This window comes from Macrobrachium rosenbergii, chromosome 51 (assembly GCF_040412425.1).
Source record: "Macrobrachium rosenbergii isolate ZJJX-2024 chromosome 51, ASM4041242v1, whole genome shotgun sequence".
In the NCBI taxonomy this organism is placed as follows: domain Eukaryota; kingdom Metazoa; phylum Arthropoda; class Malacostraca; order Decapoda; family Palaemonidae; genus Macrobrachium; species Macrobrachium rosenbergii.
The window spans coordinates 74,299,374-74,326,456 of record NC_089791.1 but is presented as its reverse complement, the minus strand read 5'-3'; the positions used below and the strand labels follow the sequence as shown (position 1 = coordinate 74,326,456).

The 27,083-nt window shown below is 36.6% G+C and overlaps 1 protein-coding gene across 3 annotated transcripts in view; it reads right to left on the bottom strand.

The window, feature by feature from the left end:
- The window catches only part of LOC136833489 (putative leucine-rich repeat-containing protein DDB_G0290503), a 119,767-nt gene that overhangs the window by 55,420 nt on the left and 37,264 nt on the right, over nucleotides 1–27,083 (bottom strand). For 2 of the 3 annotated variants that reach the window (XM_067095703.1, XM_067095704.1), the window contains exon 2: nucleotides 9,318–15,117. In XM_067095703.1, the coding sequence (XP_066951804.1) occupies nucleotides 9,318–15,045 (5,728 nt within the window). In that variant the 5' untranslated portion in view covers nucleotides 15,046–15,117. The remainder of the gene's footprint in view (nucleotides 1–9,317; nucleotides 15,118–27,083) is intronic. The other variant, XM_067095705.1, reaches the window with a different exon arrangement.

Below are 27,083 nucleotides of genomic sequence, written 5' to 3'. Positions count from 1 at the left end.
CCAGTAGTCCTTAGATTTTAGTTAGGGAAAGATATAACTTATGATGCCGGCTCACGTTACTGCTATCACACAATGTCTCGGGATAAGCGAGATCAAACCTCTGTTCATAAAACACTGACTTAAATCAAGTATAGGTTCAGAAATGGCCTTTACACATGCATAAATTCCAGCCGAACTACGGCATTCAACGCGTATACAGTATATACACGCTGACATTTTTCATAATTACTTGGTAATTCTTCACTATTTATCTATCGAAAAACACTTGAAATATTAATCAAAATACTCAACAATCACTTGCAAACACTTTTATAACAATAACAAAAGCGAAAGCACTTTACAAACGGAGATAAATGATGACAAAGCAAAAAACGTGAGAGCGCTAAAAAGACGTGCTGAACTCGGTCAAAACAGGAGGTGACCTGCTTGAGTTGGGGGGAGGACTGCGGCACATGTGTGATACCTATCGGTTTCCTGTTTACATTTTCTTGTAGGTCCAAGATCTGCCCACGCAATGGCACAGTCCTCGTGTTCTTCGGATGACTCCTATTTTTTTTTTTTTGTGAATTTCCCCAAAAATAACTTACAGATGATGCAAAAATCGCGTCATCGGAGCACTTATGGCAAAAAATTTATTGATGCGGTTTCGCGTCATCGGATCACTAGAGGGTTAACTAATTGTCCCTGTTCAACCAATACTAGAGTGCACATATGCTCTCTCTTGTCAGATCACTTCTGAGAACAGGCTGTCATAACTGGCATCATTTTCAACAGTGCATCTAGCATCAAGTGAAAATAAATAGTAAAGGTAATGGACCTCGAAGTATCTATAACTTGATAATAAAATTTCAACAGTAGAGAAAATGAAAATTTTTATGATAAAATTATTTGGATACTTACCTACCACTAAAGTTAGCTCATGTCTTCGTGCCATTAGGTGCGACTGACATTCAAAAGAAACAAAATAATGCTTGGCTAACCTGCTAGGGGTCTCTTTAATCACCAGTTTCCCACCAGGTGGCATTGGAATGTTTACATTCTTGCCAGGATTCTTTCTGACCGCCCACTAAGATGTGGGGAGGCTGGGTGGGTTTCCACTTTGACAGTAGGTAGGTATCCAAATACAGTAATTAATTTTATCATCAAAATTTTTCATTTGGAATGTTTAAGTTAGCCGACTACCACACTGAATGAGGATAGTGGGTTAGTGAAGCCAGAGTAACAACTGTTCAGCCAAGTGAACTAAAAGCTTTTAAATGAGGGGGGAAAAGCTTCTAAACATTCCTGCCTGTTGTGTGATCCCAGTACCTTACTGGGAAGCACTGCTATCAGATGTTGGAACCATAGCAGGGTGTAAGGCCCTCATAGTGAGACTTGTCAGACCCTTAAAAGGGAAATAGGACTATCTTTTATCACTAATAGGCTGCTATTACAAATGACCTGTGCCACAGTGAACTGCTCAATCCGCTTTTAGCCTGTTGGGATAGCTCAGAAACACCTGCCATGACAACACCTCCTGTAGGAATATAGGAAAATTTGGTTGGTCGCTGCACATGACGTGTAAAATTCGCAACATGCTCCTGGCAGCAAGTATAAACAATGAGAGATCTCGATTTACGCTGTCCCTATGGGTCAAAAGTTTCAGTTAGAGTATTGAAGGAGTCTACATCTTTCTGAACTCTGGCAGGGGGTGTGTCCATCCCTTTCTAGGCAGAATCCATATATGGGCCACTTCTCCAAAGCAGTGGATTCTAAGTCTCCTACTTGACTCCTTCATTGGAGATGCCTACTTGGACTCCTTCATTGGAGATGAAGAGTCTTTTCTTAGGAGAGATGTTACTAATGCCCAATATAAATTGGACATAGCCACTAAATTCTTCCTTCTGAATCCAGAAGATCCAGGGTCAAAGTCTTCTGCTTTACATGAGAGAGATACCAGAGATGAAAATCTGGGCTCTCCCAAGCAACAATTAGCTATCAAAGGTAACCTTGATAGGGCCCACCCTATTCCATCATAAGTGTCAAGGGAGTATAATGATTTATTCGGGACTTCCATCCTGCCAGGTAGTGGTGATACAGCTGTGTTGGCTCAACTGGTTCATGCAGGCATCCCTGATAGGGAAATTCCACTTGCTGTTCTCTCCGAATTCAAGGAGGGAAATTCCGCTTGCTGTTCTCTCCGATTTTAAAGAGGAAATCATGAGCAGTGCCAAGGATGTCCTTGCTACTGAGCAACAGTTTATCGGAGATGCTATTGATGATTTCTGAGAATCCAGGTCAATCCTGAATACTGAATTGAATGTGTTGTGTAAAAATTTCTCAAGTCTGTACACAAGATAATACTGATGCTGCAAAATCCAAGCGCAGAATGGATCTCTCACAAAAAAAACTTAGGTCATAGAAACAGGGACATAAAAAACCATTCTGCTTGCTGTTCTCTCAAAATTCAAGGAGGAAATCATGAGCAGTGTCAAGGATGTCCCTCTACTGAGCGGCAGTTTATCAGAGACTCTATTGACAATTCCTGAGAATCCAGGTCAATCCTGAATACTGAATTAAATTTGTGCAAAAATTTCTCAGCCTGTAAACAAGAGAATATAGATGCTGGAAAATCCATCCAAGCACAGAGTGGTTCTCTCACAGAAAAACTTAGGTCATAGAAGCAGGGACATAAAAAACCCAAGCACAAAAGAAGTTGAACTGGTTGTCTAGATCCCTGCTTAAGTCAGAACGGGTATCAAGAGATAGCCTACCCACTTCTAGAGCTCTGACTGGAAACAATACGACCAGGTCAGACTATAAAACCTAAAATCAGAAGTTAGTACAAGCACCAATATCTGCAACTGATAATGATACAGGTAATCCGTGGTGTGAAGCCTCAAAGTGCATCTTTTATCCAGACGAAGAATACCTCATTAATGAAAGGGAAACTAGGACTGAGGGTGAGCACAGAATTTCATGACCGCTGTTTTTCCCAATATTGAATGATGCTTGGTCCAGCCTTCAACAGGAATTCAGAAACTGCTAAAGGAAACAGCTATCCTGCCTATTAGTATACGTGCAGCAATGAAAGCCATTGGAAGAGAAGACGTATTTATTCACCATCAAGCATGTCTCTTAAGCTACCCCAAGAACGATTCCTCTGAATGGAGGGTGATGTTGACTTGTCAAGTTTTACCAAACACTTTGTTTGTCATAAGTTTCGGAGACTTCTGCTGCCCAAGTATGTTTGCTTATTCAGTTAGGCACCTGGACTGTGTCTACAGATCTGTAAGATGCATAGTGGCACATCCCTTTCACTGTTCCTTTCTGCCCCTCCATAGGATTTCGGATGGGGAAGGAAACATTGATTCAACGTCATCATTTTGGGTGCAATGTTGTCCCAAGAATCTTCATAAAATTAGCTGTAGTAGCAGCCTGAGGACTCCGGAAAGAAGCGATTGGGTAATCTGGGTAGCCACCAGAATAAGAGTGATTATAAAACCTGAAGGTAATAATCGACACACTCCAATCAAAAGGTTTCCTAATAAATTGGAACAAACCTTGCATTACACCCAGCAGATATTTTTGGTGGCTGGGACTCTGTCGGGATTCTCTTTGTGGCCAGCTGTCTTTTCCCAACAGCACTCAAACCTGAATAAGGAAGGACCTGGAAAGGTCCTTGTACAGTCCTGCTTTTCCAGATGACTGGGAACAAATTCTGGAGTTGTTGCAATTTGCGTCAGTGGAAGATCCAATCCTCAGACTGCGACTGAAGGACATAAACACAGGAAAAGGTTTTGCAATCACCTTCATCCAAAGGGTCCGAGAGTTTGGAAGATACTACGTCCATGGATCTGGAAAGGGTCTCTGGGAACAGGTTGACCTAACTCCATCGTCTGTACTAGTTATAATACACATGGATGCCTCCTTGACATGTTGGGAAGGCCAATGGGAGGACTGTCAGGTAACAGGAAGATGACCACCTGTTCTGAGGAAGTGTCACATCAATTCCCTGGAATTGAAGAGTATCTTTCTATATCCCAGAAAACTGAAACCTCCAAAAGGGGCCCATGTTTTGCTGGTCCTAGACAATATGGCTACAATGTCTTGTATAAAGAGGTTGGGGTCACACTCAGCCCCTCTCAACACAGTAATGCTATCTATCCTATGGATGGCCCAAGTAAGGAAGTAGTAGTTGTCAGCAATTCACCTCATGGGGTCTCTCAATGCGATAGTAAACTCTCTGTTGAGGAGTATGACAGCCTTGGCTGAGTAGATGTTGGGCAACCCCTCCTTCCAAATAATTGCCAACACGCTTCCACATCTGACCTGTTTCCCACATGCGAGAACCATCACCTTCCAGTGTATGAGTCTCCAAACCTGGACAATCAGGCAATAGCAAGAGATGCATTTCTACAAGACTGGAAAGAATGGAGGTTGCTCTGCCTCTTCCACTGTCCCAGATTTCAAAAGCTTTGAAGACACTTAGTTTTCAATGGAACTGCTTACCTTGTGGCCCTGAATTGGCTGAACAGTCACTGGTTCCTTTTGCTTCAAACACAACTGTCCACTGCTCTAACCTAGCAGGAGGGGGGAAAGCCATCTAAGTATTCTCCTTTCTGAGTTATGACTTTCTAAAGCAGATTTTTAAAATCTAGTCTACCGTGAAGATTATTCACATAACATTGCTAGCTACCTACAGTAGTGCATACACTTCGGACTTCATCTATCCGACAATACCATTCCATATGGAAGTGTGATTAGATTACCTCCACGCTGAAAGCCCAATTGAAATCTCTGTTCAAACAAGGCAGCACTGGTGGAACCCTTGCTTTACAGTTTTGGAATTGTTTGTAAAGTAGAAAGTGTTAATTCCCTTCTTTGGTCTTTTGCACTGCAAAGACCAGCTCTTACAATGCTTTCCATTATCTGGTCTATAAAAATGGTTCTTAGACTCCTGTCATCCCCTAAATTCAAAGGGTCTAATACAACTACAACTCAAACCCTCCAAAAGACAATCTTGACCGTCATGGCATCAAGAGCTTAGAGTAGCGAACTGGGCTTTCTTATATGGGGACAACGTTTCACCACTCATACACCTAGTCCTCATTTACTATTATCTTCTGGCCCATTATTCCTGGCCATGAATGAAGACCCTCTAAAGAGAAAAACCCCTACTCTGATAAGGGAACTAATTATTTTGGATAAAACATTATGCCCAGTTCAAGTGCTCAAGGTTAACCTAGATGGCATGGGGAATGCCCCAGATCGCCCACTTACCTACGCCCTAGCACAAGCAAACCCCTCTCTCTACAAAGGCTGAGATTATTTTAGAGTACCTAATTAAAAAGACAAACCCTCACTCCTTTCCTAACTTGCATAACATCCAGGTGGATACATTGTTGGCTTTCTTTGGAAACACTTCTTTCAAAGAAGTCTCCCAGTGTACAGGGTGGTCATTAGAGGCAGTATTCCTGAAACGCTTTTGCCATGAGACTGGTAGTAATGCCGAGATATTGCCGAAGAAAATGCAATAATCCTGCAGCCACACCTGACATACTTAGGTAAGTCACCTTATAACCACATGGGATATTACAGTTCATGTGTTGTTTTCTGTTCTTTATTGACAAACCCTAATGGGTATCCAAATAAAGAAAATGGTTGATAACCAAAATTTTATCCAGGTTGTTGGGATTTATTTATTTATTAGGAACTCGAACATTTCGTCACCTGCCAATTTTGTTTTGTAAGCTCCTTTGAGGACAAACTGGCTATACTATCAAAAGACAAGTTTTGACATAGGAAAACCTAGTTTTGGTTGCCGCTGTGAGCCCTCAAGCCCACCCACTTTTCCTGACCAAAAGGCATGGGAATGAGGTGAACATTTGCCTTGCACAGACCTGGCTTGTAATGAGGAAAACAGCCAACATACATACTCTTGACACATCGGTGGGAGAAGGCTGAAAGGAAAGCCTAGGCTGTCACTATAGACAAAAGCCAGAGCCCTCTTGTCTTGATTCCTTTATATTCAATCACTGCTCCAACATGCACTATTCTGGTTGAGACCAACTATATGAGAATTCTTTGAGATTGGTTGGCCTGTCTTGTGGAACCCTAGGAGGACCATTAGAGTTACCTCCTTTGAGGGCAAACAGTGGCTACAAAACTAAGTTTTTCTTCTTCAAAACCTGCTTTTTGGATAAATATTTTGTGTACTACTTTGTATCATCTGCATAGTTCAAAAACAGCCCCCCTGGATTTTATTAAATTTGTGAACCTAGGTACCACTCAACCCTTTTAGGATTGAACCTGTAAAAAAAAAAAAGGGGGGGGCTTTAAACAGCTCCATACATATTATTCATAAAGCAGTGCTTTGGCTGCTTATCAACGCTACAATTTACATGTACTGTTAACAATAAATGAACCAAAAACATTTACATATATACTACAATAATAAAGTTTATTAACCCTTAAACGCCGAGCCTCTATTTACAAAAACGTCTCCCCGTATGCCGGCGGCATTCGGGAGTTAGCGCCGAAGCGGAAAAAAAGTTTTTTTTTAAAAATCACAGCACGCTTAGTTTTTTAGATTAAGAGTTCATTTTTGGCTCATTTTTTTTTTCACTGCCTGAAGTTTAGTATGCAACCATCAGAAATGAAAAAAAAATATCATTATCATATATAAATATTGAAATATATGACAGCGCAAAAAAAATTTTTCATATATAATTTTATACAAATCGCGCTGAGCAAAAAGGTTAAAACTAACGGGTTATTTTTTTTTCTTTGTATTGTACACTAAATTGCGATGATTTTGGTATATAACAAATTGTAAAACGATCAAAGCAACACAGAGAAAATATCACAAAATGATGCATGAATTCGTAATGCACGGACGTAAAAAATGTTTTTCAAAAATCACCATAAATCGAAATATTGTGCTAGAGACTTCCCGTTTGTTGAAAAATGAAGCTAATTGATTGAATATTACTCGACTGTAAGTGTTTTAGCTTACAATTGCAGTTTTCGACCATTTCGGTCGAGTTAAAGTTGACCGAAAGTCGAATTTTTTCTATTTATCGTGATTTATATGAAAATATTTCAAAACTGATAAAAGCTAAAACCATGAGTTATTTTCTGTTGTATTGTACATGAAATTGCACACATTTTCATATATAAAAGTTTATGTAACGACTAATATAAAACGGTGCAAACATTACGACAACGTGACGAAAGAATTTCTGAGATGTTCGGCCGAGTTACTGTGCAGACGTAAGGAAAATGTTTTTTTAAAAAATTCACCATAAATCGAAATAATGTGCTAGAGACTTCCAATTTATTGCAAAATGAAGGTAAATGATTGAATATTACTAGAATGTAAGAGTTTTAGCTTCGAAGGTTGAAATTTTGGCAGTTATCGTGATTTATGTGAAAATATTTCAAAACTGATAAAAGCTACAACTATGAGCTATTTTCTGTTGTATTCTACATGAAATTGCACACATTTTCATATATAAAAGTTTATGTAATGACTAATGTAAAACGATGCAAACATTACGACAACGTGATTTAAAGAATTTCTGAGATGTTCGGCGAGTTACCGCAAGACAGACGTAAGGAAAAAGTTTTTTTTTTCAGAAATTCACCGTAAATCGTAATATTGTGCTAGAGATTTCCAGTTTGTTGCAAAATGAAGGTACATGACTGAATATTACTAGAATGTAAGAGTTTTAGCTTATAATTGCGTTTTTTACCATTTCGCTAGAGTTAAAGTTGACAGAAGGTTGAAATTTTGGCAGTTATTGTGATTTATATGAAAATATTTCAAAACTGATAAAAGCTACAACCATGAGTTATTTTCTGTTGTATTCTACATGAAATTGCGCACATTTCCATATATAAAACTTTATGTAACGACTAATATAAAACTGTGCAAACATTACGACAACGTGACGAAAGAATTTCTGGCGCGACGTAAGGAAAAAGTTTTTCAAAAATTCACCATAAATCGAAATATTGCGCTAGAGACTTCCAATTTGTTGCAAAATGAAGGTAAATGATTGAATATTACTAGAATGTAAGAGTTTTAGCTTTCAATTGCGTTTTTTTACCATTTCGGTCGAGTCAAAGTTGACCAAAGGTTGAAATTTTGGCAGTTATCGTGGTTTATATGAAAATATTTCCAAACTGATAAAAGCTACAACCATGGGTTGTATTTTGCTGTATTTTACATGAAATTGCACACATTTTCATATATAAAACTTTATGTAATGGCTAATATAAAACAGTGCAAAAATTACGACAAAATGACGAAAGAATTTCTGAAATTTTCGGCCGAGTTACCGTGCGGGCATAAGGAAAAAGTTTTTTAAAAAAATTCACCATAAATCGAAATATTGTGCTAGAGACTTCCAATTTGTTGCAAAATGAAGGTACATGAATGAATATTACTAGAATGTAAAAGTTTTAGTTTACAATTGTGTTTTTCGACCATTTCGGCCGAGTCAAAGTTGACCGAAGGTTGAAATTTTTTGTAGTCGACGTACGGTACGTCCACTTGGCACCCAACAGACAATTTTAGTTGACGTATTATACGTCCAGTAGGCGTTGAAGGGTTAAAAAGAAAAAAGTGTTACCTTTGTCAAAACTTCCAATGAAATAATAATGCAGAACAAGAAGAGAGGGAGTAACATCACAAAGATTTTTGCTTGATTGCTACTTCATCTCTGGGGGCACCATGTAGGCTATACCACCTGATATGCATTACTTACTGGGAGGCCACGCTCCAAACTGTCTGTTCAGTTTCAGTGGTACTGTTATAACTACTTCACATGATATGCAACAATAAGGCTGGGATTTTACCATCATTATACAGTTCATGAAGGGGTCCTTCTTGGCTGCAAGGAAATACGCCAAGAGAATGGCTAACAAAATCTCTTTCAAGGAAGCTCAGCTCTTAGTAATTGGCATTTAGCATCAGTAAAATAAGAAATTTACCTACTGCATGGAAACAAAATGTGAGTAAAACACAAACTAAATTTGTCAGCTGTGACTTACCACATTTTCTATTTTCAAACATAATATCACATCACAGTACTGTATAAGTACATAATACTAGATGGTTATATAACAAAATTTGAAACTTTAAACCTATCTACAACAGGGGGTTTGGTATGTTATGCAAACCACATTAAGTTTTGGAAATCAAACCTTTTTCGTTTACGTTAAGCTCCCATATTTTTTTTTAGAATTAACTAACAATTACAATACTTCATATCAAAAGGCAATATGCTAAATGAAGGGACTCTTACTGACCAAAATGGGATGATAATTACCTGCAGAACTTGGAGTTACAATGGTTTCCATTCTTTTCTGCTGAGGCACAGGATACACACCAGCAGTTGATGTACTTGGTCTTGGCAGCTCTCTGATGTCTGCTAAATGGAAAACACTAGTGCCACTAACAACAGAAGGAACAGGATGGGGTCGCGACTTTGACTGAGGCTGTTGTAACTGGGGTTCATGGTGTATCTTCGGAAGTTGTACTATGGGTGAACTTGATTTCTTAGGATATGGTTTACTTACATGACTTATTGTCACACTGTCTGAAGCTAATTTGATCTTTAAAGGCGGTATTGCCTTAACAGATTGTTCTATCTTTGTCTGTGGCTCTTCAACATTGCTACATGTTACTGATTTTTCTTTTCTCAATGTATCTTGAAGTTCTGCTAAATTCACACTGTCTTCTTCAGCCTCTGCCTTTTCATTTTTCTTTGACTCATCTTGTAGGTGTTCATCCTTTTCTAAATTCCCACTAAGCTGAGCATCAACTTTGCTAAACATCCCTGTTTTTTCTTTTCTCAAGGTATCTTGAAGTTCTGCTAAATTCACACTGTCTTCTTCAGACTCTAAACTCTTATTTTTTGTAGACACCTCTTGTAGGTCTTCATCATTTTTTGTATTCTTCTCAGGCTGATCTGCACCATTAGAAACACCTTCCATTTGCTTCTGTTTCTGAATTTTTAACTGCATACGAATGGCCTTATTCTTCTGCTTAACAGATAATGGTAAAGCTGGCCTTCCCTTCTTTTTTGGCACTAAAGAAATAACCTCCTCAGGCTCCACACTACTTTCTTCATTTGTTTTCAGAGTACTAACCTCCTCAGCTGGATTATAATCATAGGGATCCTGTGAATTTGGTCCTTGTTCAAGGCAGATTTTCTTTGACTCTGGTGGCTGCATAGATTTTGTGGATGTATTGCTGACAGTACTAGCTCCACTAAGTTTTCTCTTTCTACTCTCAGATATATCTACAGATGACTTGCTGGATTTATTAGTTTTAACACTTCTAACACTGCTAGCTTGAGATATATCACTTGCAGCATCATCCTGGCCAGCTCGGCGGGAGTGAGGGTCAATGCTTGTTAGCAAATTCAAAACTCCTTCATCCATATATAACGTGTCCACTTCTGACCACCGCTTTCTTCTCTTTGTATTTGAAAACAGGGCGTCCACAACCCCATCAAGTTCTGGCGAAGATGCTAGCATTGGCTCAGTAGGCCTTTTTGGACGAAGTTTATGTACACTTGATTCACTGGAAGATCCCTCTAACACAGTGACAGACTCATCACTCATACTCTTCAACATATTTTGTACACCTTCATCTTGGAAGAGTTGTTTTAATATTCGTGGAACTTTCTCCTTGGACTTACTCAACAAAGGGCTTTGCATTTCACATGCCTGATCAGTTACATTTACTATGCTTTTTTCATTTTGGTTGTCCTTACTCTTTACTAAGTTAGAATCTTCAACCATAATTTCTTCAGCAATAAGGACTTTTTTGTCTGACACATCCTTTGCCAAACTTACTTCGGGATCTTGAGAGTCACTCTTACTAGTAGGTAAAAAACTGGCCTTATTTTTATTCTTTGCATAAAACACTGTTGTACTCAACTCAGGCACATTGCTCTTTGGTTCCATCTCTTTTCCTGCATCAACAGAACTTTCAACAGAGTACATCGCCGCATTCAAATCATTCAAAGAAGTTCTTTGGTCACTCTCTAGATTGTGATAATCAGTACTTCCTATCCCCTTTCTTCTATCAATATTTCCAAGACTTGATTCTTTAGTAGATTCTGAATTGTCCCCTCCTTCCTCCCTCAGAATCCCCATGGTTTTCAAAATAGGTTCCACTGATTTCTTAGAATCATTCAAACTAGTTTTCTCTAAAGCATGACAGTTGTTGAAACCTATTTCTTCACATTCCACCTCGCTAGTTCTAAGTGGGTGCTCACCTAATACAGCAAGATGCTGGGGGGAGAGCACAGGTGCTCTATTAACACTTGTGACTTGACAACTTGAAGAAACTTGAGCATTTTCTACCTCTTCAGTTCCAATAAATTCTTCAATTTCAGTTTTCAATTCACATTGGCTTTTTAACTGCAACTGTTCAGTGTCAATCTGCTTTTGTTCTAAATTCTGAAATAGTGTGCCTTCAGCCACATTTTCTTGGTTTACCTTTACATCTGCTGTCTCTACTCCTTTACTCTGTTCCTCGTTCAGGTGCTCTGCAGTTTCCTTAGCTTCACCACTTGTAACAGCTTCATCCAGTTCAATTTTCTCAATCAATTTATTTTCTAGCGGTATATCATCCTTTAATCTTCCTTCAACACTTTGGGTAGTACTTCCACTGACTTCTTTGACAGTCCTGGTACTTTGCTTTTCATTATAAATATTGACTTTTTCCAGTAACTTTTTATCAGTGAGTTGTCCATTAGGGTCACTAAGTAGAATTTCTGAGCTAATACTATCTTCTTCCTGATCATTTCCACTATTTTTCTTTTGTAAATTTTCCTTAGCTTCTTGAGTTTTCTTTGTAACTGGTAGCTCATGCTTTTTCAGTTCAATTGTCTGCTTGTCTGATTGTAATACATTTGTTACTCCCTTACTCATAATGATCTCAGGGGATTCATCATTTTTTGTCTTTTTGGTTTCAAGCAAGCCCAACTCTTTCTGACTCTTCCCTTGCTTTACACTTGCTTGCCAGCCTTTACCTAGTTCTGTAGTAGGGCCATCACCAGCCGTAGAATGACCACTGACTTCATCCAATGGAGTAACTTCCATTTTTGTTTCTGGGGCCTCTTCAACTCCATCTGGAAATGACATAGACATTTTGTTATCAGAGCTCTTCTCAGGTCCAACTTTGCTTATCTCCATGAGAGTAGTTTTCTTTGGCACTCTCCTGGTACTCAAAACTTTATCTTCCTCCATTGCGTCTCTATGGACACTTATATTTCCTTCTTTATTTCTCATCTTGGCTTTTCCTTTCACAGTCTTCTTAGGCCCTTGCAATTCTTTGTCTTCTGAATCTCCAAGGGGGGAGGACTTTTCTTTTTCTTGGTCAATTTTACTTGTAGTCTCTACTTGCTTTCCTTTATTTGGAGAAATACTGCTAACAGGAATGTTCTTGGATCTGCCTGAGGCAGGTATAGTAACCCCCAATTTTTGAGACCTCTTCGGTGACTCTTCAACAATACTCATCTGGCTATCAGAATTCCCTGTAATGGCAGAAGAGGATTTTCTTAAGTTTGTCCCTTCTCTGCCATATTTTGGCTTAACTTTGTGAATTCCATCATCATCTACAGTCTTTGCATCATCCTTGAAAGCATTAACATTTTCAAGTGAACTACTTCGGCCACTGCTGTTTCTCACTGCATTACTTGGCTTCTGAGATGCTTCTTTCCCAGTGGAACTAGTTTTTGGGGCAGAATTTTCTTTAGAAGAAATTATATCATTCTTTGCTGAAAGGTTTTTATTTAGAGGTTGATTGGTGTGTTCTGGAGATTTCCCATGTTCAGATCTTCTTATGACTCTGCCTGCTAAACTCTTTTCAGCTTTACTGACATGCTTATCTTTCTGCTCATTATCAGAGACATCTGTGTCTTCTTTGTCCTGTGGATTGGCTTTTACAGTTGTATTTTTAGTATCTTCAACAGACTTTCCAGGAGACAGTGCTCCCAACCGAACACCTTTGGCAGACTTTGTACTTTTACATTTTTGAGTTGTTTGGGTTTGATTGTTAACAGAGGCACTTGAGGTTGAACTTATTCCGCTGTCATCAAGTGACACACCACTTCCCTTCTTCTTAGTACCTGTCACCTTCTTCTTAGCATCCGCACGAGATGACTTTTCTTTTCCTTTGCCTAAACTTTCCGAAGACATGCCCTTCTTGACAGATGTTTTTACATATATTATACCTGAAGAGTCAACATCTGGTGAAACATCTTCCTGACTCCATTTGACTAATCTCTTTACTACAGAAATTTTCTTACCTCTCAAGACAGGTCGACTTACTGGAATCACAGTTTGAGGTTCCCCATTCATGGTATTATGAACATCAGCTATGACGGTTTCAACTTTTTTACTCGATTTTCCATCTGGGGACACTTTACGGTCATCTGCTTCCACCAAATTAAGTTTTCTTTTTGGTGGTCTGCCCCTCTTTCTCTTTACAACTTCCTCATCACTGTTTTGGGGTGACTTTTTCTTTGGGGTTTCCAAGTTTTCTTCAGTAGACAAATGAGACTCATCTTTTTCAATAACATCCTCTTTATGGGATTCAATTTCTAAATCATGGTGTCCATTAGTTATAGAGTCTGCCTCAGAATCAATTTTTTCCACAGACTTTGACAAAGGTGTTTTCACTTTCTTGGGTGTCACAGACTTCTTTCTGGTAACAGATACATTATCAGCAGACCTGGCTCTCAGTGGCGGATTCCAAAACACAGGCGGTGGTGTGACTGTCATACATTTCAGGTCATTTTCAAACTTACTTTCAGTACCACCACTTGAAGTTACAGCACCAATTTCACTCTTCACTGCTTCAACCTCAACACCATTTTCAGTCTTGCGTACCTCACGCAGACCTTTTGTTACTGATTTGTACACAGGTCTTATACAAGAGGGAAGGACCTCTGATATGCCAGGAGATGTTGCTGGGGACCTTACCTTAAATGACGACATTATTGCTGGGGTGGTAATAATAGGAACATCCTCGGTAGGAACATTTTCAATCTTGGTTAATATTTCACTAGTTCCATTTACAGTTGTATCTTTGGGTGGCAGTTTTTTTAAGCTACTTAAGGATTTTGCATCAGCTTCCTCATCAATATCAGTACCAACTTTGGATTTACTCTTTTGAGTACCTCTGGTTACACTCTTAGGGCTGCTCTTGATCTCTTTATTTTCCTTAGGAGTGCTTTGACTCCTACGAGTCCTCACTGACTTTCTTTTCTGAGTTGCATCTGGTGACTTGTGCAAGCCACTGTCACTATTACTACCGTTTGTAACTGGTCCTTCAATGTTTTCTGTTCCTTGCAAAAATTGTAACTTCATGCTTTCTAAAACCAAAGGTGTGTTAATTACTTCACCCTTCATACTTTCGGTATTTTCACTATTATTATTATTGTTATTAACACTCAAAACATTCTCATCATTTTCAACTGATTTGGACTTTCGTGATTTGCTTTTTGTCTTATTACTACTGTTATTGTTCCTTTCTTCTTCAGCCTTCCGAGCACGATACTCAATCCAACGAACTTTTCTACCGTCAACCTTTGAACCCTTGCGGACCTTAATTGCTACTTCTAATTCCTGCAGTTGGCTGAGAGCAATCTCCTTTTCAGTTACCAACTGAATAGGTGTTGTTGGCCTAACTCTCTGTAAATCTTTATCTGACTTGCTAATCTTTGCACAAGACTCTGCTTCTAACAGATCTTGATGGATGTCTTCTTCACCCCCCGCAGAGGAATCGTTTGTAGCGGTTACAGCCAGTTTGGTGCCTGTGGGTGTAGACATTGATGATGAGTTTATAGTTCCTTGCTCGGAGGAAGAGGATATAGGGGTTTTGGCATGAATGGTAGATGCAGTGCAGAGTGCAGAATCATGCAATAAAGAGGGACTGGCTTTCCTAGGCGTGCGAGCTGTACGGCCAACGGGGGGTAATGAACTGTCATCCCTGTCAGTGAGGCTGGCACCAGCACGGACAGCAATACCAGCCATCATGCAGAAAGCCACACACTAAACAACACATACGCAGCTTTAGTCTTACTACAGTCCAAACGCCTACACCACAACCTGCAAACATAAACACACCAAATTACCAAACTAAAGGAAAACAAATTAAAAACTAAAAAAAAAACTAAAGAAAATCTGGATACAAAGCTATTAAAAACAAAAAACAACAAAAAACCTAAAGAAACACTATAGCCACAAAAAAAAAAAAAACCTAGGAGCAAAACCAAGCACAGCAACATCTAATTTGGATATACAGTACTAATTTACTGTAAACAAAATATAAACCTTACCTGGAGAACAATGGACTGAACCATACACAAACAATAACCTCTACATAATTACAAAAAGCAGAGACAATTAGGCAAACATTTACCCACACCCATTCCCCAAACATATAAAATCTTAGAACAATTCATATGCAGCTCACACAGAATTACCATTTTCAGTTCCAAGAAATCTAGAGAACATAACAGCCTATCACAATTACCTTCATCTCTATTCATGTGTACCAGACTGCTGTACTTAATTACCTAATACCTTTAATTCACCTATTTAAACATTTTATATCTCCCTGATATATATAACCCAGGTCTTATTTCAACAAAATATGATTTACAGTTTCATTAGCACTATCAAATTCTCAAATTGTTAAAAATTAATAATTAACCTAAAACACTTCAGTTCAATTCATCTCATGAATTTTCAGTTGAAAAACATATATTCACAAAAATAACCGCAACAACATAACATGTTTAAATGTTAAACTCCCTAGCATACAGCAAGGATGAAATAATGACACTATACAGGAGTCTTTGGACAGACTTCAATATATCTAAGGTTTCCACATGCACAAAGAAGTAATTAGGACTTGTATTTAGCTTTTTAGTTTCTGTTACTCTTTCTCTACAACAGCTGTGACCCTCAACAGTCAAGTACAAATAAAGTACCCAATTTACTGTTAAAATCTTCAGAAGCACATCATATTACAGGGGACACACCTGTGTTACTCCTCCTTGGCCCAATTAGTTATTCAAATGCTAAACCTTTAGCTTGTGGGCTGAATGTACTACCACAGCGCCACTGAGCCGGAGAGGGAGTGCTGTACCGTACTCAAAAATGCTAACAAAGTCATTTTTAGAGGATCAAATTGAACTAAAATTATACAGGATGGTATTTCCGTGAGATGTTCCTCCTTTCCATTAAAGACACAAGGCAAAGCATAAAAAACTCTATGCCTGTAATCATTTATTTACATTATATATTTAATGTCCCAGAAAAACCACTAAAACCAACTAACAATACAAAAATGTTCCCATACACATATAATGCTGAGGAAAAAATCTTTAAGGATTTGCAAAATCCATGCTGTAAATGCTTTTGAATAATATAGATAATGCCTTGGTCTTTCTTTTTCCTCATGCAGCTTTCATGAATCAAGGTACATTATGGTAAATTGTGTCATAACCAAAATTCTTAAGTTTAAAAATACAATAGTTTGAGACGACAGTATTCTAATCTTACTGATGTTTGGACATCTTTGCCTGTGGCTTTCATCTTTATGCTCTTCTGTTCACTTTGGTATTTTACAAATTGTCAGGCCCTTCCATTTTTTTACTGGTCTGCATCATGAATCTGTTTTTTGCCTCTTTGCCAGTACTTTATTGAAGACTTTCTCCCTTCTACTCTCCCAATTTCCATTTACAGCGATGACCCATCCTCCAACCCCTTTTCTTCCCTTAGATTACATACCAGCAATACTTTGCCATTTGAATTACATCTCTAAGCAATCTTTCTTTGACTTTCACCTCTCAACTTAGAAGACACATTTTAAATACTGATTCCATTGGACAGCATCAGCAGGCTCACAAAAATGAAAGAATAAAAATGAATCACTGGCATTTTCATTTCACTTATTGTCTGAACCATTACCAGATGTAAGGTCAGTTGAAGCATACTAATTGAGAAAATGGAATTTTTTAAATATACAGTAAGTACACTGAACATTGTATACTGTATTGCATATGCACTTCAGTATCTACTGCGGACTCATCTTTATTTTGTAGCAATTTGCCTTGTGCCTTTTTCTTTATTACAATATTTACAATATAATTCCCTTAAGAGATATTACAAGAGCTTTCTTTCTCACCACTCCAGGCAGTTGTCCTCATGCATAATAAAGTAATATTTTCCATCAAATCTTCTCTTTTTAATTTTTTTATTGATTTTCTTGTCATATTAGTGTTTGTCTTTTACCAATAAGGCATCATGCTATGAAGAAAGTATATAAATCACAGAAAAACAGCTAAAATGAACATCACAGCTTACAATCAAGCCAAACACCAAACCAACACTTCTGGCAACAACAACTGGTTTGACCATTATGAACTAAACTATTTTATTAGCATACTGTTCTCTGTTTGGCAGTCTACATCTTATTTTAATTAGTTTTATTACAATTAACCCTTTACGTGAGAAGACTTCAAGAAGACTTTTAAATAAAAGCAAAAAAGAAGGAACCAAGACCCTGGTCGACTTACCAAAACATTTCTTTCTATGTAGCTGGTAAAAACTGCATTTTTGTCAAAACACTGCTTTGATTCCCAATACTAAAACTACCTTATGAATGATTTTCAAAATCTAAAAACACAGTATAATCTCTCCCATATCTGAATTAACAAAGCAAAGGGCCTCTGGGATAATAGAAAATTTCTGGATATATAAAAAAAAAAGGGCAACTTCATAACCTTCCCCAATATTGTCAATACCACATAAGCACATACACCAAGTATGCTCATAAACAATAATCAAAACACTTTAGTCAGCTTATAAACAACACAGAATACACTGTGCAGTACCATAGGCTAAACAGAATAAACCCAAACTTTAAATGCAAAAAAAATCTTACCTGCGATATGCTGAACTGCTTACATGGGCCATACTTGAGGAATTTTTTTTTAAAGAAAAACCCAGAGGAGAAAGGTAAGCAAACACAGAGCAACATGATGCACATGTGTGTATGTTAATTGTTCATACATACTGTACTTGTACAAATGCTGATTTTATTTACTGCATTTTGGTATATTTCCCAATCAAAATCCCATAAAACACTTCATTTAAATGTGTGTGTAAGTGTCTAGGGCCTTTTTTTTTTTTTTTTTACAGTTGTATTACTGCAAGATTGTTATTTATTTTGTTTGCCATACAAAAAGTTATGAAATCTTTAAACCATCCAAAACACACTGTAAGCTATTAGAGTTTAGGCTATTGTAAATCACTGTTTGAATCCTATGGCAAATGTGTAATGTACTATATTTACTGCTTAACACATAATTGGTACGAAAAAAAGAAGAAAGAAGAAGAAGAAGAAGAAGAAGAAGAAGAAGAAGAAGAAGAAGAAGATAAGAAGCTGCTGCTTATATTTCACACCTGAATCAATTAATTACAAGAACTTTTAACCCTGAAAATGACATTTTTATAATACAATAGAGTTTATATATACTTATCCAGTAATTACATAGCTATTAGTTCCTTTTAACCCTTAAACGCCGAGCCTCTATTTACAAAAGTGTCTGACGTATGCCAGCAGGGTTTGGGAGTTTGTGTCAAAGCGGAAAGAAAGTTTTTTTTTCAAAAAATCACAGCATGCTTAGTTTTTAAGATTAAGAGTTCATTTTTGGCATTGCCTAAAGTATAGTATGCAACCATCAGAAATGAAAAAATATCATTATCATATATAAATATTGGAATATATGACCGCGAAAAAAAAATTTCATATAAAATTGTATACAAATCACACTGTGAGCAAAACGGTTAAAGCTAATGAGCTATTTTTTTTTCTCGTTGCATTGTACACTAAATTGCGATGATTTTGATATATAAAAAATTGTAAAACGATCAAAGCAACACGGAGAAAATATTATCACAAAATGATGCATGAATTCGTAATGCGCGGATGTAAAAAAAAGTTTTCTCAAAAATTCACCATAAATCAAAATATTGTGCTAGGGCCCTCCAATTTGTTGCGAAATGAAGGTAAATGATTGAATATTACTAGAGTGTAAGAGTTTTAGCTTACAATTGCATTTTTCAACCATTTCGGTCAAGTCAAAGTTGACCAAGGTTGAAATTTCGGCACATCATGATTTATATGAAAATATTTCAAAACTGATAAAAGCTACAACCATGAGTTATTTTTTGTTATATTCTACATGAAATTGTGCACATTTTCACATATAAAACTTTATGCAATGGCTAATATAAAACGGTGCAAAAATTATGACAGTGTGACTAAAGAAATTCTGAGATTTTCAGCAGAGTTAGCGCGCGCAGAGGTAAGGAAAAAGTTTTTTTTTTCAATTCACCATAAATCGAAATATTGTGCTAGAGACTTGTCGTTTGTTGCAAAATGAAGGTAAATGATTGAATATTACTAGAATGTAAGAGTTTTAGCTTACAATTGCATTTATCAACCATTTCGTCGAAAAGTTGGCCAAAGGTTGAAATTTTGGCACTTATCGTGATTTATATGAAAATATTTCAAAACTGATAAAAGCTACAACCATAAATTATTTTTTTGTTGTATTCTACATGAAATTGCGCACATTTTCATATATGATATGTTATGTAACGGCTAATATAAAATGGTGCAAAAATTACGACAAAGTGACTAAACAATTTCTGAGATTTTCAGCAGAGTTAATTCGTGCGGACGTAAGGAAAAAGTTTTTTTAAAAATTCACCATAAATCGAAATATTGTGCTAGAGACTTATCGTTTGTTGCAAAATGAAGGTAAATGATTGAATATTACTAGAATGTAAGAGTTTTAGCTTACAATTGCATTTATCAACCATTTCGGTCGAGTCAAAGTTGGCCAAAGGTTGAAATTTTGGCACTTATCGTGATTTATATGAAAATATTTCAAAACTGATAAAAGCTACAACCATAAATTATTTTTTTGTTGTATTCTACATGAAATTGCGCACATTTTCATATATGATATGTTATGTAACGGCTAATATAAAATGGTGCAAAAATTACGACAAAGTGACTAAACAATTTCTGAGATTTTCAGCAGAGTTAATTCGTGCGGACGTAAGGAAAAAGTTTTTTTAAAAATTCACCATAAATCGAAATATTGTGCTAGAGACGTCTCGTTTGTTGCAAAATGAAGGTAAATGATTGAATATTACTAGAATGTAAGAATTTTAGCTTACAATTGCATTTTTCTACCATTTCGATCGAGTCAAAGTTGACCGAAGGTTGAAATTTTGGCACTTATTGTGATTTATATGAAAATATGTCAAAATTGATAAAAGCTACAACCATGAATTATTTTTTGTTGTATTCTACATGAAATTTTGCACATTTTCATATATAAAACTTTATGTAACAGCTAATACAAAACAGTGCAAAAATTACAACAAAGTGACTAAAGAATTTCTGAGATTTTCAGCAGAGTTAGCGCGGACATAAGGAAAAAGTTTTTTTCAGAAATTCACCATAAATCGAAATATTGTGCTAGAGACTTCTCGTTTGTTGCAAAATGAAGGTAAATGATTGAATATTACTATAATGTAAGAGTTTTAGCTTACAATTGCATTTTTCGACCATTTCGGTCGAGTCAAAGTTGACCGAAGGTTGAAATTTTGGCACTTATCGTGAATTACATGAAAATATGTCAAAATTGATAAAAACTACAATCATGAATTATTTTTGGTTGTATTCTACATGAAATTGTGCACATTTTCACATATAAAACTTTATGTAACGGCTAATAGAAAATTGTGCAAAAATTACGACAAAGTGACTAAAGAATTTCTGAGATTTTCAGCAGAGTTAGCCAAAGCTTTCTTTTGGGATAAGAAAGAAATTCTTGCATGTGCAGCTGGGTCATGCTTGTAAACAAAACAACAGCGTGATCCGTGAACTCCCAGCATCCCTCAAGGCGCGATTTAAAATTTTTCGCAAACGAGGCCTATAAGTATTTTTCCGCGAATATTTAAAAAACTTTTTGTAGTCGACGTATTTTATGTCCATTCGGCACCCAACAGACAACTTAAGCACATATAATTGAGGAAACTGTTTGGTAAGCGAAGCAAAAAGGAAACCATACTAGAGAGAGAGAGAGAGAGAGAGAGAGAGAGAGAGAGAGAGAGAGAGAGAGAGAGAGAGAGAGAGACTCTGTTATTATCTGGATTTAGCACAGTTCTCTGGCATCAAATATTGGCCACAGGATCATCCTGTTAAGAATGCATTGGTTGCTAATTCAATAAACAGAAACATATCTGACAAGATAATGAGATAGTACCAGCCAGCTATAGACAGAACTGTCAAAGAATAATAATTGTATTTGCTAATCAAACAGGAAAATGATTAATCGTTATTTTCCATTTTTTTTTATAATTTTTACTAACATTCTACTTTTGTTATTGGGTGAACTGCATGCATGTTCATTGGATGTTACAATAACAACACCTATGCCATTCCACCATAATACAATGACATTTGAAAGATCCCTTTGGAACCTTCTTAATGAGTATTTCATTAATTATGGAGCGGGTTTTGGCCCTACCAGTACCTCCACGGACAAATCAGCGATACCTTATTAAGGGCACCATCATACTGAGCAATTTTTGTGAAAACCAATTCGATGAAACCACAAAGATAGACAGTGGCCACTCCATTGAGATATTTATATCTTCTGAATGTATACTAAGCAAAGATGAATATCCAGGTTCTTCATGAAATATGTATAAACAGACTTTTGGTGTAGGGGACCAGTGATTATAAGCTTTCTTGATAGACCTGAGTCTGAGTATCATGGAATAGGATTGAACCTGTACTCTGACAGTTACTTTTTATTAAAGTTCATGAAGAGTTTCATAAACGATGTCAAGGTGCAACTGGCACTCTTTGAAGCAATATGACTGAAAGGCCCTCTTACAAGTGCCAAACTATTTGAGAAATGTTGCAGAGGAAGTTTTGAGTATTATTTTGATAAATTTTCATATGTAATTGTGCTTAGGAGGAAAGACAATGGTGCTGTTTTGTAACATAAAATGAACATGCAGTACACCCAATAACAAAAGTAGAACATTACTCAAACATTGCAAAAAAAAGAAGAAGAAAATAACCATTTCCTCTTTGATTAGCAAATATAATTCACAAACAGGGGAGGAGTTAGAACAGATGAAAACATGGGCAAATATTGGATTGCTATCAGGAGAAAGAAATGCTATTTCCCTGTTTTCTGTCACTTGAATGTCTGCATTGGTTATTAGGTAGAGCAGGAGGACACAAAGATGGTTTGTTAAGAGTTCACACGTTCTGTGGCCAAACATTGATTAACAACATATGGTGCTGCACCTTAAATCCAGAGCCAAAGGTTACCGGTGCTGGGTAATGCTCTTAGTTAAAGTTAAGTATATCTTAGTTTAATGCTCTTAGGTATGATGACGTTGGTCATAAGGGAGGCAGAAGTCACCAGTGAAGGCAATGCAAAACCCAAACTGTTTACATCTGTGCCAAATGCAATACTCCACTGCACATGAAGTGTTCCTTTGATTGCCATAGTAAATGAAAGTACAGTAAACCCCCGTATCCGCGTTCTCACGCATTCGCGGGTTTCTCTGTGGAACATATCTACCCATTATTCGCGGAAAATTTGCCCATTCGTGGTATTTTTCACCGAGATATATTCACTAATTATTGTATTTTCATATAATTTTCATGAATAAATGCACTTTTTGTGATAAAACTATTAAAATACTCAGGTATAAGCATTTTTACAGGGTTTTTCTTGTGTTTACACTATCAAAATGGGCAGTTCTAAGTGTTTTCAGAGAGATTTTAAGTATTTACGGATTTTAGCTATTTGCGGGGGAGTGCGTTACGCATCCCCTGCGAATATGGGGGGTTCACTGTATGCTGATATGTATGTGTTCACATTATCTTTTCATTCACACTGCATATCATCTTTGAGCAAGTGGATTCTCTCACTCTGAGATCACAATTATAATTACCTGTTATTACAAGTTTCTATTTTAAAACAAGAAAATTGTTCCACTTCAATTCAGCCCATTATTGGTAAAATGACATCTCACTTTATTATTCCACCTTCATAAATTCATAAACTAGGAATACTGCAACTGATCGGGTGTAAAATCGAGTACAGTACTAAATTAATTTTCTTTGCTTGCCCAAGTGTTTAAAACTCCTCTTTATTGAAAGTATGAACGATGTTTGGCTTGTAGTTTACAAGAAATAAAGAACTGATAACTTGTATATACAATGATTGTTGCGTCACTGACATATAGCGACCTCAGTTTCCACCGTCACATTATTGCGACGTCTGTGATGTAAACATCGATATTTTTCATTGTTCTAATCTATGCCTTTAAATGGAATTCTGAGGCTAGTTTATAGTTTATCCAACAGATTTATTTATGTAAAAAGAAAATGGATTGCAAAACAATTTTTTCTGGGTATAAATGGGTTAATGGAATGTAGTTACCATGTATAAATTAGTAAAAAATTAATCCTCCAATTATCTGGATTAATAGAGCAAAGGGCCTGTCAAATAATGCTGAAACCTGGATATAAAAACTCTTGGTGTGTTCTAAGGCAACTCGTTTAACCTTGTCAATACCTCAAAACTGTAAACACTCAATATGCTTATAAACAACAACCATCACACTTTAAAATTGAAAGCTTTATGCAAAAGGCAATTATCTACCTTCAAAGTGTCCAATTGTGTTAAAGATAAAAGTAATGTAATGAACATGATACTTTATTTACTTACTGAATCCATTTATACTGTATTATTATCATGTTACACCATCTTTGTTATATATATACAGTAGAACCCCGGTCCTCGACCGTACTAGAACTCGACATAATCGGATTTTGACACAAAATGTTGAGTAAATTTTGCATCGGAGCTCGAACAACAAACCGGAATCCGACCCGATGAATCATATGATGTTTGTAGAAAAGAGTTTCGGGCGGCTGCTGCCACTAGTTGGCGTTGTTGGTGGCGTTCTTCCCATGTGTATTTAAAAGCATTTAAAGCCCACACATGCTGCTGCTGCTGCTGCTGTTTGGAGAAGTACACCTTGCACAGGTATATATAATTTTTTTGGCTTTCTGCACTGAATTTTCATCCAATCATGGGTCCCAATATGTTAGGGAATCATAACGTTTACTGAAAGATGTTTTACAGTAATTTTGTACACTATTCCAGTAGACTCTGTATGAAATTTACCATAAATATTGAATGTTTATGTAATTAGTACTGCAATACACCACCAGGGTGGCATTGTGGTTTGTTTACATCTGCCACAAGATGCCAAGTTCCGACGTAATTTAGAAATTTTTTTAATTTTATGATAACAGACATACAGTAATTTGGCTTATAAATACTGTATTATTAATTTAATGTGATAATCAGGCTTGTTTTTCAATGTTATCATTATTAAGAACAGTTTTCGTGTGTACACGTTACAGTATATTCTGGTAGTGCCTATAGGCTACCTAGCCTAGCCTATGGCGCTCGGTCTATCATCAATAATACGGGCACATTGGTCGTAGGCCAATTTTTTTGATACAGTGTGCTTTTAAAAATGTAAAAAGTGCTTCTGATACGGTAAGTTATTCAACTCTGAACTTATTTAATTGTAATTTGTGTAATGTTTTGTATAAAAAGGTAAGGTTGGGGTAATGACTGGTGGTCAGGAATTGATTAATCCATTTTCAGTTATTTCTTATGGGAGAAATTAACTCAGAATTCGACAAAATCGAATCTCGACACTTCTTCTGGAACAAACTAGCGTCGAGGTCCGGGGTTCTACTGTATAGAAGTCATCTGCCATTTTCAGTGACTAATGTTTGTTCTCAGAATCAGCTCATTGAGCCTACTGGCAAAAGAATTACGAGAATAATTTTTTAGTTACTAAAAGAAACAAATGTATTGCTGGAATTATATTTTTGTACATAAATGTAAAATGAGTATACACGGCAAACTAAAATACTTTATGTTCAAGTAAAATCCATCAAAATTGCAAAAGCTGTTTCCCAGTTATTTTTTTTTATGTCATGCTCAATGTTGTTTATGTCAGTTCCTTGGTAAGCGCCTGCTTATTATAAGAGATGGTTATGAATTGTTACATAAGCCTAAGTTTGGTAATCTTGTTAGAAAGCCTAGCCTAATACAATCTACCAAAAATAATTTGTTCAGTGTTTGTGTAATACATTACAACACCTGTATTTACATCTTTAATACATATGGCATTTCTTCATGACAAACGTTCAATGCAAATTCATTTTAATAACACTACTAAAACGCAGTTAACCATTTTCTGTTTTGTTGGAATTAATGATTTTTCATTTCAGCTCGCAATGTCACAGAAGCTTTGCTTGCATGTTGTGTATTTCCATCCACATGTGGCATTTCTTTAATGTTGACATTATTGAGTTACTGTGCAGTATTTCATTATGAGTTTAGTTGATTCTAAGTATGATTATTACACATATCTTACCAGTACATAAGAGAAAATTTTATCATTGTTGATATTTCACCTTGGTTGTTGCTCTCTCCCTCTCTCCACACACACAAAATTGCATTTATCTTTTGGGTTGTAAAAATAAAAAAATGCAAAAATACAGTAAAAATTTGGATGACAATAGCATAAAATATACAATAAAATAAAAATCATAAGCATAACAGGATGAAACGGCCTCTGTCAAGTCAACGTCGTACATAGCCCCCTTCACCAATCCAACACTGCATCCCCACCCCCTCCCAAGCAGGGAAACTGCTCCCCAGTCCCATCCACCTTCTGCTGAAAACAACCCCTCCTCTGAGTGTTCCTCTACACAGCCTTACTGCCTCTCCTCTCCCATGGAGCCCAGCCATCCACAACCCCCTTTTGCAAACTTCTCAAGGCCTCCCCCACCCCCTAAAAACCCTATCTCAGTCTGGGTGTATGCAGTGTTACCAATGGAGAGTGGTGTTTTCAAATTTTTTGAAATTTATATATCTTTGGGCTCTGGTCTATGGGGTCTGGCTGTGTCCAGATAATGACAATCCAGATAATTGAGGGATTACTATAGTGCTTTACATATTTACAACAGGTTTCAACCAATGGTTTACAACACTGTTAGCTCTACTATAGTCTCCTCGCACTAACCTGGCGGAGAAGCCCTGCCCACCACTGTAACTGCATAGCTTGCAGGATTCGTAAGTATTGTATCATTTTGAATTTAATCAATAAGAAGCATACAAAATATAGCATATCATTACAAAAATCTTGATGTAATATATAAATTTCTATTCTTTCTGCATAGTTGTTGTCACTGAAATACTTGTCATTGTATAAAAACACACGAAGAAAAAAAAACGAGTGCAACTGTATGCAAAGAATGGGGAGGCGTGCTGGTTAATGGAACAGCCATGGTTTGGCAACAACACAAATAATTATTTTTACTGATTAACTAATCTTTAATTTGTATTTGAATTTATGTTTGGGTTTAATCGTAACAGCAATACTCTTTGGTTTAAGGTGATCTAAATTAATTTGCTATAGGACTACGTAAATTTTATGCTACTTTCGAGCTAATTGAAGGGGAAATATAAAAGCTATATAGTTTTTAATGTATTTATTGAGTAATAATACTGAATCGGGAAATATATGTCGAAAAACCATATGTATGTATCTTTCCTATAAGCCAAGAAACATGTATTAAAATGACATAAGGTTAAAGTTATAATTTAAAAGTGAATGTTAGCAAACGAAGGCAATTAACCACATATAGGCCTATAGCCTACAGCTTCATTTACAATACGACTGCATAAATTCATAAACAAACCTCATAATATAACTGCTTACATGCATAGTCGCATAAAACAAAGGGTAAATAAAGAAGAGATATAATTTTTTGGTTTATACAATTATTGGAACTAGACCCATACGAGGCTACCAATCAGGTCTGCCAGATTCAACCACTTAACCAAGGAATTTTAGTAAAT